Source organism: Mercenaria mercenaria, chromosome 13, assembly GCF_021730395.1.
Source record: "Mercenaria mercenaria strain notata chromosome 13, MADL_Memer_1, whole genome shotgun sequence".
Lineage (NCBI taxonomy): Eukaryota > Metazoa > Mollusca > Bivalvia > Venerida > Veneridae > Mercenaria > Mercenaria mercenaria.
Genome location: NC_069373.1, coordinates 67,216,936 through 67,231,668, shown reverse-complemented (window position 1 = coordinate 67,231,668; position 14,733 = coordinate 67,216,936). Strand labels below are relative to the sequence as shown.

Sequence of the window (14,733 nt, the reverse complement as noted above, 5' to 3'; positions counted from 1 at the left end):
ACACTTCATTTCCGATCAAAAACTTGAGAACCATTTGACCTAGAACCTTCAAACTTCATAAGATGGCAGGACCTCTGGAGTAGACGTCCCCTATTGTTTTTGGGGCCACTCCGTCAAAGGTCAAGGTCACAGGGGCCTGAACATGGAAAATCATTTCCAATCAATGACTTGAGAATCACTTGACCCAGAATGTTGAAACTTCATAGGATGATTGATCATGCAGGGCAGATGACCTCTATTGATTTTGGAGTCACACTTTTAAAGGTCATGGTCACAGGGCCTTAACACGGAAAACCATTTCCGATCAATAACTTGAGAACCATTTGACACAGAATGTTGAAACTTCATAGGATGATTAGACATGCAGATTAGATGACCTCTATTGTTTTTAGGGTCACTCCATCAAAGGTCAATGTCAGAAGGGCCTGAACATGAAAAACTATTTCCGATCAATAACTTGAGAACCTCTTGACCCAGAATGTTGAAACTTCATAGGATGATTGGTCATGCAGAGTAGATGACCCCTATAGATTTTGGGGCACCCTAATAAAGGTCAAGGTCACAGGGACCTGAAAATGGAAAACCATTTCCGATCAATACCTTGAGACCCACTTGACCCTGAATGTTGAAACTTCATAGGATGATTGAACATGCAGAGTAGATGACCCTATTGATTTTGGGATCACTCTAATAAAGGTCAAGATCACAGGGGCCTGAACATGGAAAACCATTTCCGGTCAGTAACTTGAGAACCACTTGACTCAGAATGTTGATACTTCATAGGATGATTGGAAATACAAAGTAGGTGAACTCTATTGATTTTGGGGTCACTCTATTAAAGATTAAGGTCGCAGCAAACAGAACCTGGAAATCAATTTCCGGTCAGTAAATCGAGAACCACTTAACCCAGTATGTTGAAACTTCATAGGGTGATAAGACTTACAGAGTAGATGACCCCTATTGTTTTTGGGGTTACTCTGTAAAAGGTCAAGGTCGCAACGAACAGAACATGGAAATCCATTTCAATAACTTGAGAACCATTTGACATAGACCCTTCAAATTTCATAGGGTAATAGGAGTTACAGAGTAGATGATCCCTGTTGTTTTTGTGGTCACAGCATCAAAAGTCAAGGTCACAGGGGGCTGAACATAGAAAACACTTTTCAATCAATAACTTGAGAACCACTAAGCCCAGAATGTTGAAACTTTGTGAGATGATTGGACATACCAAGTAGATTATTCCTATTGCCGCCAACCATCAGTGTCACTTTGACGTTTGCTCCTGTCCTCTGTTGACTTTCTTTCTATATGACTATGCATTAGGGGAGACATTGCGCTTTTCTACAAAAGCATCTTCTAGTTTGTCAACTTTCTTTCTATTTCAGCTCCACCAAATGCCAACGCAAATCCACCACCGTCCTATGAAAGTGTTACGAAGTAATCTTTATTTGTAGTTCCAACAGCAGATAGAATAAAGACTTCCAAGAAAGACTTTCTTTGCTCAACAAACTCATAATGTACCCAGAATACTTTTATAAATATTCATGAAATAATATACTACACTAAAAGTAATGTTTTGTGCTTCAAAAATTGTGCAAGTCTTCATGTGCCCCCGGGCATGTTGCGATTGCACTGTCCGTTTGTCCGTCCGTCTATATGAGTCAGATTGCCTACAGTCCACATTTATAAGCCAGTTTAGTTCATACTCACACTCAATAATTCTTCTGGTAAGACCCTCAAACTGACCTATATATAAACCACCTTGACCCTCATATGACCTTCTTCTTCAAACTTATAACCTTAATAAACATCCCTTTTGGTCCCACAGACCACATAAATACCGCAATTTAGTTCTTACTCACTCTCGACAAACCTTGTGGCAAACTGACCCATATAAATATAACAAATCTACCTTCATATGATCTTCACCCATATACTTAAAAGCTTGAAATAATATTATTTGACACAATATTGAATATTTGGCCACTTTTCGTGATGAGGGTTGTTATATTTTCTGGTCCTTCGGGATCATTGATTTCAACTCATTTAGATTTGAAGATTGAATACTGCTTAAGCCGATGCTAGGGGGCGTGGGCAGTGTTGCATTTTCCATTACTGCTCATGAACAGACTCAATCAAACCGAGTCTGCAATTTTCACTGTTTGTCTTGTTCTCGGTGCTTCCGAGGGATCTACTTTCCAGATTTTATTAAATATTTTTGGTATGAAAGCTCACTAACAGCACAAAACGAAAGTTTGTGCCTCCTGCTAAATAGTCTAAAGTTAGATGCTAAAAGACGTGTGTGTACACTTTACAAGTTATGCTATACATGAAATAAATCATCCACACTTCTGCAAAAGTACTATTAAGAGAAGTAACGTTTGCGCTGGGTAAACTGTCGTACATATTCGCATAATTTAAAAAGTAATATCAGTGGTATTTCACCCCATTTGGAAATTCCAAGCTTGATCTTTTGTACCGTGATGTAACCACAGTCATGTTTCATCCGATTATACACGCAAGCAGTCGGAACAAATTTTTGCTTTATTAATTTTAACCTTCATTTAAACATGTGGTCGGTCAGTATTTGTTGAACTATAGTTGTGCTTTTTATTTAATCTGTATTTTATTATTTTTAATAATTATAATATGTGTATTGTCATTTTTACCAACAGTTTTATTCAGGTTTTTATAGTGTAAGGGGCATTAGTTTAAAACTATTTTATTCATTGTAAATGTCAATAGATATATGCTGGTATATTCACAGTACGTAGATGAACAGGATTGGAACGAAAGCAGAACATACTCGTTTGCTAATAGATAATGGTATGTCAAAACATTTCGGATGGAAAATGTTTTTTTTTTTTCAAACTGCTTACAAATTCAATTATTATTAGGTAAAAGTAGTACTGTCATTTATTTTGAAATGTATGTTGTTAAAAAAGAAAAGTTATTACAAAACCCCATTACAGAATCTCATACATAAATCGTCTGTCTGGAGTTTGTGCTACATGACCGTTCAATATTCAACCCTAAATCTTGTTTACTGGGATGATAAGATTAAACTATGAAAATTATTTTATAAAAGACTGACGGAAATATAGTCGCCGCGTCCTCCGTCTGTCCGTCCCGAGTTTCTTGTTCGGAGTATTTCTCAGCAACCACGGGTTAGAATTTAGCGAAACTTTATAGAAAACTTCACTATCAAGAGATGCACATATTTTCTTTCGTATTCCGGTCAGAAGTTTTTTTCACAATTATTGCCCTTTGATTATTCAACAGTTGGAATACTATAGTACAATTCTTGTCATTTTCAGCAACCACTGGTTGGAATTTAGCGATACTTCATAGGAACCTTCACTATCAAGAGGAGATAAGCATATTAATTTCGTGATTTGGTAAAATGTTTTTTTCACAAGTTATTGCCTTTTGGTTATGCAACAATAATACACTATAGTACAATTCTTGTCTGTAGTATTTATCAGCAATCACTGGTTGGAATTTAGCCATACTTCATAGGAAGTTTTACTATGAGGAGATGCGCATTATCTTCGTGTTTCGTTTGGAGGATTTTTATTGATTTAATGCCCTTTGATTATTCAACATTTGTAAACTATAGCGCCATCATAGTCGGGAGTATTTCTCAGCAACCACTGCCTGTAATTCAGCTAAGAATCGTAGGACATGAGTTGCACATATTTTCTTCCTTATCCGTTCGAATGATTTCTTTCAATGAGCCCTTTGATCATTCAGCATCAGCAAACTACATATACCCAGTCAGTAAATTCCACTTTTGCTCTTTCTAAATGCAAATTTCGGTGAGCATCCATCGGTTTTATCGATATTTTCGTGTTGACGAGCAATCCATTCTTAAATGGTATTCTACGCTGATACCTGATTTTAGAAAACACGTTTAATTATTCGTATGTATTGTGCATTTTATGACAACATTGTCAGTAGCTGATTTTGGAATAAGATCCAACATTGTTTAAGGTAAAGTAATTGTTTTAATGCGACGATAAATCTGTGATGTATACCGATTATGCCTTTTAAATAAAAGTTTTACTGAAGCACATGGTAAAGGTAATATGTTTTGCTGTTGTTTTTGATATTCACGCTAATGATGTTTTGTATTTTTCGTACTTGAATGCATTGTAGAATTTTGCAATCGTTGTTACGCTTCTATTTATATTTCTTTACATGTATATGATACGTATATCATATTTGATCTATTAGATGTGCAATAAATATTTATATGATTTTGTGGCTATTTATTACTGGTACAGACCTCAGACCGTCTTGTGTTATATTTTTACACGCTTCGACTATTATTAGCTCACATGTCACTTTGTGACAAGGTGAGCTTTTGTGATCGCGCAGCGTCCGTCGTCCGTCCGTGCGTAAACTTCAGCTTGTGACCACTCTAGGGGTCACATTTTTCATGGGATCTTTATGAAAGTTGGTCAGAATGTTCATCTTGATGATATCTAGGTCAAGTTCGAAACTGGGTCAGGTGCGGTCCAAAACTAGGTCAGTAGGTCTAAAAATAGAAAAACCTTGTGACCTCTCTAGAGGCCATACTTTTCAATGGATCTTCATGAACATTGGTCAGAATGTTCACCTTGATGATATCTAGGTCAAATTTGAAACTGGGTCATGTGCCATCAAAAACTAGGTCAGTAGGTCAAATAATAAAAAAACCTTATGACCTCTCTAGAGGCCATACTTTTTATGGGATCTGTATGAATGTTGGTCTGAATGTTCATCTTGATGATCTCTAAGTCAAGTTCGAAACTGGGTCAACTGTGGTCAAAAACTAGGTCAGTAGGTCTAAAAATAGAAAAACCTTGTGACCTCTCTAGAAGCCATACTTGTGAATGGATCTTCATGAAAATTGGTCAGTTGATGATATCTAGGTGAAGTTTAAAACTAGGTCACATGCCTTCAATAACAAGGTCAGTAGGTCAAATAATACAAAAACATTGTGACCTCTCTAGAGGCCATATTTTTCATGGGATCTGTATGAAAGTTGGTTTGAATGTTCATTTTGATGATATCTAGGTCAAGTTTGAAACTGGGTCAACTGTGATAAAAAAAACTAGGTCATTAGGTCTAAAAATAGAAAAACCTTGAGACCTCTCTAGAGGCCATACTTTTGAATGGATCTTCATGAAAACTAGTCAGAATGTTGACCTGGATGATATCTAGGTCAGGTTCGAAACTGGGTCATGTGCCATCAATAACTAGGTCAGTACATCAAATAATAAAAGAACCTTCTGACCTCTCTAGAGGCCATATTTTTCATGGGATCTGTATGAAAATTGGTCTGAATGTTCATCTTCATAATATCAAGGTCAAGTTCGAATCTGGTTTTACTGCGATCAAAAACTAGGTCAGTAGGTCTAAAAAATAGAAAAACCTTGTGACCTCTGTAGAGGTCATACTTTTGAATGGATCTTCATGAAAATTGGTCAGAATGTTCACCCTGATGATATCTAGGGCTAGTTCGAAACTGGGTCACGTGTCTTCAATAACTAGGTCAGTAGGTCAAATAATAAAAAAACCTTGTGACCTCTCTAGAGGCCATATTTTTCAATGGATCTTCATGAAAATTGGTCAGAATTTTTATCTTGGTGATATCTAGGTCAGATTCAAAACTGGGTCAAAAACTAGGTCACTGTGTCAAATAATAGAAAAAACGTCATACTCAGTTCAAAACTGGGTCATGTGGGGACAGGTGAGCGATTCAGGACCATCATAGTCCTCTTGTTTTGGTATGAGTGATAAAATATGTAATGCTTTTTAACAGGACATTTGGTTAAAGACAGTTTCAGTTGGGACTTCCTCCACCCTCAAAATCTGGAAAGTTGCTATGTGACCTATAATTGTGCTGTTCTGACTAAGTGGGTTTTTTTTAAAGAAAATTCAAATTTAAACAAACTATTGACATCATTTAGTGATGTCACGGATTCCGTGATAACTCTGATAAACATTTGTTCAAGCTTGCGCCCCTTTTCATTCCCCATGAAATGTGGAGCGATATACCAGGGGTGGTCGGAAAATATCATTTTCCATGCGCAGCTATCTTCACATATTTTATAAGGAGCATTTGAAAAGTAGTGGCAACAGTCCAATATCACGGTGGGGAAACCAATAATGCAACGTCATCAAAACCCAGCGCAAATGAGCTGACCACACACAAATTTACGCCGATTCAGGTAAGAAAAGTCTTGTAACTTTTTTATTACTGCAACTTTCAACCCGAGATAAAGAGCACCGTACCCGGCCTGGAGTATACTATTCTACGGTGGTGTTCCATCTTGTACGTATAGCTTGGTTTTTTCCCGAAAACGCGAACAGTTGGCAAAGAAGACATGAACAGTACCACACTTTAGTCTAAGAAAGTGAGTTTTGACCGTATTTTCGTGAAATGAGGACAGATTTGATGCTCATTTAATATCAGTGACTAACATAATACTCGACCAGTGTTTTATTTTGCTGTTTTCAAGGATATCCGAAGATATTTTACTCAAAACAAACAAAATTATTAAAATGAGACCGTCCACACTGACGACCTTGTTGGAGAACATCCACACTGTTTTGAAAAAATCTAAGCCATTTTTTTCTTATCTGACATGTATACAGTAAAAGTGATAAGTTTTGCTGCATTCTGTGCGTCACTTGCTATTTTGTTTCGGATGACAGTATTTGTATATTTTCATGACATACAGTTAATGACGACAATTTGAAAATATCGTTGCAATCCGTAGGACGTTTGATCTATATAGTTGAGTAGAATCTATATGAATAGGACCGTGTTACTTTTTTCGAGAATGATCACATCTTCCCGCTGTTATTTTCTGCTTTATATAGTTTGCAAATAATTGTCACTTGATGAACGTTGCATTTTCAATAAACTATATTATTGTTTTTGAACTCTTTCCATGGCCAACATTCCAATACATTGCCAGTAGTTTCGGCAAAAGTAGTCTCCCTTGAATATACACGGATCGCGGACCCGATAACGTTTATCGATAAACAGTTTTACTATAGGTTTGTATAGGAAAATATATTTCAAACATTAAAAACGTATTTTTATCGTTATTTAACAAAATTTTATAACCTCGTGAAGTAATCTTCATTTGTTGCCCTTTATTTCAATATATTTTTTATCGATGTGATACAAAAACTTATTGCTTCCATTTTTGTTTGAAGTTGATGACTATGGTTTCTATGTATTTGTATATAGAATTTTTGAAAAGATCGGTTATGTCGGGTTTTAAAAGGCTATAAAAACATTTTCTATCAAAATGACATTATTTTATAACCTCGTGAAGTATTCTCCATTGTCTGAACATTGTCTGGGTATTTTTTATTTTAAAATTGAGTAATAACAAATTGCTTCCATTTTAATTTGAAATAGAAGTAATCGCAATCTTGAGCACGCTTTTCACAAATATTTACTTGACGGTACGACGACACAAGGCAATGCTTATCAATGTGTGGCATATCTGTTTGAGCGATTTATTTATTTATTTATTCATTTATTTATTATAACATATATAAATAACATGTACTTTATTTGGCATAAAATGACATTATAAATGACATTAATTGGTATATTATGATTAAAGGTAAAATTTTTGAATTGGCAAACTTTAAGTCATATCTTTAATTGGAATTTTTTTCTTAAAAAGTCCGCATTAAATTAATTAAAAAGGCAATTAGAATTAATTCTATGTAACTGCTTTACAAACTGTGTGCCGGTATATTACTATAAACTGTTCTATAATTGAAACATTTCGCGAAAATTTTGATATATATGTGCCTAAAATATTACATACAACCATGGCTTCTTTACATTCACTGATCACTGCGTGAACGTAAAAGTATAAATTACAAATTAAAGAATGATGGTCATGTTAACTGTGGTGATAAGTTGAATTATTTACCCGTGCATGCATTTCAGTAGAAGATGAAAAAAAGGTGCACTTTACGAAACTTATTATTCAAGTTGAAAAGAAAAACAAGTATATATTTATCAAATACAATAATCACTTTCACCGGTATATGACCTGTTTCATTATCATGATATTGGCAGATATTTTTTATGAAAACAAGGACATTTTTATAACTATATTAATTTTCAACATTCCTACTCCACAAATCTTCATGGTCCGATGGGGACCCCTGTTGTGCAAAATTGCCCATCAATTAGCTGCTATTACATAATCGCTGATAAGCAGCAGATAAGACGGGGGTTTAGATTAGATTATCGTGGCGGACACCTCTTCGCAATTGTTTTATGGTCTTAGTGCGAATATTGTGAAACAGTGAAGTTTTATTGTAATACAATAATTTTTAATAGCAAATAGTTATTTTAGGTTAATTATAAAATGTAAGATAGTATATGTTTTAGACAATTATAAAATGTGTTTTTAACAAATGTATATATAATATAAATGTGCACAAAGATGACTGAAATGAAATGTTGAACTTATATAGTAGTGGATCTAGGCATTTAAAAACACACATAACACTAGAAATTGCCAAAATTTATATATGCGTTTAATTCAGTTTAGGTTGTGTTGTCCAGCTGTTCGAAACTATTCTGAAACAAACTGTTTAACTGTCACCTAAATTTCTTTTATAATTTTCTACATCCATCTATAATTGTATGCAAAAAAAGTATAATAAGTAAAAAAAAAGTACATATGTGATCAATTTGCCGTTAGATAATTTAATAAATAAATATCTTGTTTTATCGTTTAAGCTATAAGAAGATATATATGACAGAACATCTCTTCTTTATGTCTCAGTTGATGGTTTTTATTACAGACATATTTTGGGGGTAATTAACGTAGCCTGGGGTGTTTAGCTTGTCTCCATCCGGTGTATTCGCAAAGGTCCATAAAACATCACGCGTAAAACATTTGCAGTAATTGTCAAAATCGAAATTTTCAGGGCGATAAATTTGAAAAAAAAAATATAAAAAAAAATAAAATAAAATAACACGAGAACGTAATTTTACAACACTACGCTTGACAGCAAAAATGATTTGTTTGTTTTGGGTTTAATACAGTATTTCAGTCATGTAATGGCGGGCAGTTAACCTAACCAGTGTTCCCGGATTTTGTACCGACGCTCTACCTACTGTGCTAAGAGGGCGGGCTTTGAAACGTTTTTTTAAAGCCCCATAGGCCTACACCGGTGACGAGTTGACAGACTAAGAGACAATAATATTTCAGTTAGCTGAAATCACAAAGAATGACTCCGCAACATAGTACATGTTGAATAATAAGGGACACACTTTACTTGGACAATAAATGTAGATCTTATATAAAAAGGGAAAAGAAAACATATATTTTTTCCCACCTTTTTTAGTTTTTGAATTTATTTTTCTACAGTGGCATTGTAACATTTTTCAAATTTTTGGGAAATTATTTTCGGTAAATCATTTACTTCCAGTCGTTTATCAACCCGGTAAGTCACATACTGTAGGAGGAGCTTAAATGTGTAAACAAAAATAATACCAAACACTTAACAGTATAGCCAGTAATTAGACAATAAAAATTCTCATCCCATATAAATTATTTTGGCACCAATTACATATGCGAGACATCAAAGTATTATATAAATTTCTTTTGCCAAACCAAAATCCTATACTTAAAATTAACATTAAGTACTTACCTTGATCCAGAGCGAACCATATAAATGATGATATTATAAAGTTCTACGGCCCGAATGACGTCACGATGCGTATGAAAAATTATAAGCTGAACGTGAAATTAATTACAGCAATTTAACGGTAAGATAATATTTTGTATTTCAAATAATCTACAAAAAAAATCTATTAAAATCTTATATAATATACAAAAATCATGAATGTAAAACAAGATTCATATACATACAGTCAGTTAACAAAATACAGTACAAAGAAATGAGTTTTTAGCAGGCTTTTGAAAGCAGCTAGCAGGTCAGCTTTTTGACTGAAGTGCGTAGTGGCGTAGCTTTAGCCGGAAAACTTGCTCTGTGGGAACACTAGTCGCGTTGGAGAGAAAACCCCAAGATGTTAGGAATGTGGAATGGTGCATAAATACTGGCGAACTTTTAAGCAGTAACATGAAATCACACAAAAAGGCTTAGAAGAATCTCTTTCACGTATGATGCTCATGGTAGTTCTATAAGATCGGATATATTTTTTCCTTCACTGATTTGAAATTTGATTGAAGCCCTGCTCCGCGGCTATTCAAGTTTTATTGTGTATGCAACCCATGATTACAACAGGTAATAGATGACGGCTACGTGCCACACTTTAGCACGCAAAACCACAAATATTTTATGCAGAATTTTATATAAAATAGATTCAATTTTGATAGGCGTCACTGTTCATAGTCAAGACTTTCATGCCTTTTCAGTGACAATTTAAGGTTAAAAGGTAGGACTAGAGCAGGTCTTTAAAACCCGATTGTTTTCAAAATTATAGAATAAATGTAAAATAATAGTGTCATATGCTTATTTGCTAGACAGAATGTTAGGCCTTAAGCCTTAGGCAATTTTTAGTAATAGGTGCCTATGGGAAATCATCTTTTAAAAAATAAATTGTCCCCAATGCAGCTTTAACTGAAATTTCTCTGTCGGAAATATAATACATTGTATGCCTTACTTCCGGTTTATCAAATGTTCAGAATAACCTAAAGTGATGGTGCCTTTTGAATGTATTAGGTTAGATTGTAGTCGATATTCGACTTCCCTTTTTTCAATTAATGTTTAAAATATCTTACAGTTATAATATTTAATTAAAGTAATGAAATAACTAACCGTGTTTACGCACTATTGGATGGATATAGTTATAAACAAAATTACAATATACAAAAGTGCAATAACTACTCCAATCCACTATTAGCTTTTAAACTTTGTGTGCAGGACTTTTAATCGAATTTATCTTGATATCCTAAAATAATGTCTTCGGCCTAAGATAGCAGTCAATCTGAACGTCGTATGTCCATGTTACACCATACACATTGATAAATATTAGCCTAACATGTGCTCAGCCGTTCTTATATGATTTTGCAGATCTATTTTACTGAACTGGTCTACACCTTCGCGGTAAAAGGTCTTAACTGCTGATTGTATGTATAGACGATATTTGTTGTTGACATAGTGACTGCCTAAGAGACGTCTTTTAGGAAGCATATCTACAATAATGGCAATTAAGAGTGTGAATGTTCTCCAACAATGTCGTCAGTGTGGATGTTCTCATTTTAATAATTTTGTTTGTTTTGAATAAAATATCACCTGATATCCTTGAAAACAGCAAAATATACAACAATGGTTGATTATTATGCTGGTGACTGGTACTTAACGAGCGTCAAATCTGTCCTCATTTCACGAAAATACGATCAAAACTCACCTTCTTAGACAAAAGTGTGGTGCTGTTCATGTCCTCTTTGCCAACTGTTTGCATTTTCGGGAAAAAACCAAGCTATACGTACAAAATGGAACACTACCGCAGAATAGTATACTCCAGGCCGGGTACGGTGCTCTTTATCTCGAGTTGAAAGTTGCAGTAATAAAAAAGTTACAAGACTTTTCTTACCTGAATCGGCGTAAATTTGTGTGTGGTCAGCTCATTTGCGCTGGTTTTTGATGACGTTCCATTCTTGGTTTCCCCACCGTGAATATTTTAACCATTTGCACGTGCATCCTCAATTGTGGCATACCAGTGGAATGAGTACTGATTTTTCTGTCCAACAGACTGGAAATGGTAATAAAATCACGTGCAAAAGCACATTTAATTAGCTGTTGAAATACATATATATCATACTGGATAAAAAAAATTGCTGAGGAAGCCATCCAACTGGCTTACGTAAGTTCAATGGTTCTTCCCAGGTGTCCGCTTGTTATGAAATAATGCACGGAGGGGCACCTGGGGTCTTTCTCCACCATCAAAGCTGGAAAGCCGCCATATGACCTATAATTTAGCCGGTGCGACGTTAAATCCAACAAAATGAATAAAAAAAAATGTTCGCGAAAACCAGAGGGCCTATTGTAAAATACGCGGACTGCTTGGCATCGGCGCATCAGAAATTAACGCCGACTTGGACAAAGTGTACGGGTACAGTGCGCTGCCATACAGTACTATTGCCCGATAGGTATCTCTAAAGTAGGGAGAACCGGCACCAAATATGAGACCCGTCCTGGTCGTCCTCTGACTGCTGTGTCTGACAAAGACATTGATACTGTAAAAACAATAATCGAGAAATATGCAAGATGCACAGTGGAAGCAGATAGGGGGAATGTCGGGCTAATTCGTCGGCGGTGTTTCTGATTATTTTTTTAAAAAACTGCTAAATCTGCGTAAGGTTTTTGCACGCTGGATACCACATTTATTGACCCCTGAGCAAAAGAGGGAGAGGGGTGGAAAAAACTTCCGTCCTGCTATTCAAATATAAAAACGAGGAATCTGGGCTTACCAAAGAAATTGTTCAGGTGGTGATCTTGACAATATTGAATAAAGAAAATAATAAAATGTGGGTAGGTGAAAATAACGTTATTGCTCGGCGGAGCAGAAGCGTCAGGCGGGTTAAGTATACCCTGTTCTTTGACTCCGATGAAATTGTGTCTCGAGTCCCTGTCCCTGAACACAGTAGTGCTACTGGTACATTTTACAAAGAAATGGTCCTCTCTGCTGTTCTCGACCACTACACAGCAAAGCGCCCAAGTACAGAGGCGCGTGACATCAAGCTGCTACATGACAACTCCCCAGCTCATCGTTGAATACTTCAAGGAGAATTATACTGAGGTTTTACCACACTTAATATATAGCTCTGATATCTCCCCTTCTGACTTGGTTGAGTCCATACATTAAATCTTGCTAAAGGGGGTGTCGCTTTGAAACGCGCAGCGTAGTTGGAAGGGCTCTACCTGTGTATAAACAACAGTTTACCTAAAGAGCGATCCTAAAAAAGAATTTTCGGAGTGGCTTTTGCGCCTGAAAATGTGTGTACAGTCAGATGGAGAGTACTTTGAAGGTCTCACGTAGTCATTTCTTGGAAAATGACTGAAGTATGGATAGCCCGTACCTTTTAAACGATCCTGGTACATGAGTGAAACCAATAAATCGGTCAGTTTATTTTCAGTGAGAAGTATGCATACATGAAGTTTTGAGCCTTTAAACAAGGTAGTTGTAAAGGTTACTATGAACTCTTAAACTGAGTAACAGGGATCTGTAATAAAGGGAGGCAGTGACCCTTACAATGGTAGCGAATGTTGAGGTTTTTGTCAACAAAGTTCGCAGAGTGCCATTGCAGGAGGGTCGGTAAAGCATCGGCACGTAAGATTGTACACGAAAAATTAGGTAAGTGTAAAGTTGCTGAGACCTAAATTTTAAGGCATCAAGGCTGACCACAGCATGATACTGTTGTCACTGGGGATGAAATGAGGGTTCATTATGCTGAACCTGAAACAAAAGCTCGGTCGAAGCTGTGGAAATGAGCTGGTTACCAACCTCCAAAGAAGTTTAAGCTATTTCCCTCTGCTTGCAAGATTATGCTGGTTACTTTTTGGGATTCACGTGGTATAATACAGGCTCATTTTATGCCAAAGGGCCAAGCTGTGACTGCTAGATACTTTTCAGAAATAAGTTTGTTTTTTTAATAAAAGACTAAAGAAAAAAAAGTTGTGTCCCAGGCTAGCCCAAAAATGCTTTTGCATGACTGACTGTGTACCCTTTCGTACTGCAACTCGCGGCAATTGTTGCCACACCTCCGTGCAGCCCAGACCTTACCCCTACGACATTAACTTGTTTCCAGAACTGTAAAATGGCTCGCCAAAAACAAATATGAGACAAGGGTGGCGTTTTAGGCAAATTTATATTATTAGAAATAATGTGAGAACCTTGAACTAATTCCAATATAATGTTTTATTAATAATTTATAATTGTAAGTTACTTATTCATAACAGGAAAAAATCCTCAAAAGAAATCTTAGCTGAAAATTAGGCCATATCTAAGGGCAGCTTCCTTCACATTTTAACGAAAGTGCTGCTAATTTATCTAAAATCATATCAATTGAACGGAATATTTGTTTAGTATCTTTATTCTCATGCATACATTACATAATAAAGCAGTTCAAGTGTTTTATAAATAAATGCTGTAGATGTTTATGAATTTCAAGCTATTATTGATGTTAACAAGTACCCCATCCATCTGCAGCAACATTTTGATAGAAACTACTAGTATTGACTGTATACCAATAAAAATTGTTCATTTTTTATGTAACATTAAGCTAGTTCAGATCAATTTTTCTAGATTTTCACTCCTTGATAGACCTATTTTCCACAAGATATCCATACATTTGCTTTAAAAAAAGCTAAAAGGAAAGGGGGTGTTGAATTGTGTGCAGTGAAATGCAAGTCAACTGAAGTCAGGTACCCTTAAAAAGGGCGAATATAAGTATGCAAGGTGTCTTATTTATAGCAAGTCCTCTTACTCATGTTATTACTTTGTCAATTATCCAAGGTGTAGTGCCAGATGATCTGAAGTCTGCCCGGGTTGTACGATTATTTAAGAAAAATAACGAAACAGAAGTTGGCAACTATCGCTCAGTATCAGTTCTAAGTATCATTTCAAAAAATTTGAAAAAGTAACGTATGATCAACTTGAAGCTGATCTTAATGATAAAAAATTGCTTTATAGTTTTCAGTCTGGTTTCAGGCAAGGTTTTTCGACTG

At 35.6% G+C, this 14,733-nt stretch overlaps 1 protein-coding gene across 2 annotated transcripts in view; it reads left to right on the top strand.

Moving 5' to 3' along the window:
* LOC123530173 (uncharacterized) overlaps positions 1–14,733 on the top strand; it is a 101,015-nt gene that overhangs the window by 21,862 nt on the left and 64,420 nt on the right. Inside the window, exon 7 of one of the 2 annotated variants that reach the window (XM_053522145.1) lies at positions 1,386–4,259. The exons of the other annotated variant lie outside the window; for it this stretch is intronic. Coding sequence (XP_053378120.1) covers positions 1,386–1,441 — 56 coding nt within the window. The 3' untranslated portion in view covers positions 1,442–4,259. Of the gene's footprint in view, positions 1–1,385; positions 4,260–14,733 lie in introns of those variants that run through there. 2 annotated transcript variants of the gene reach the window in all.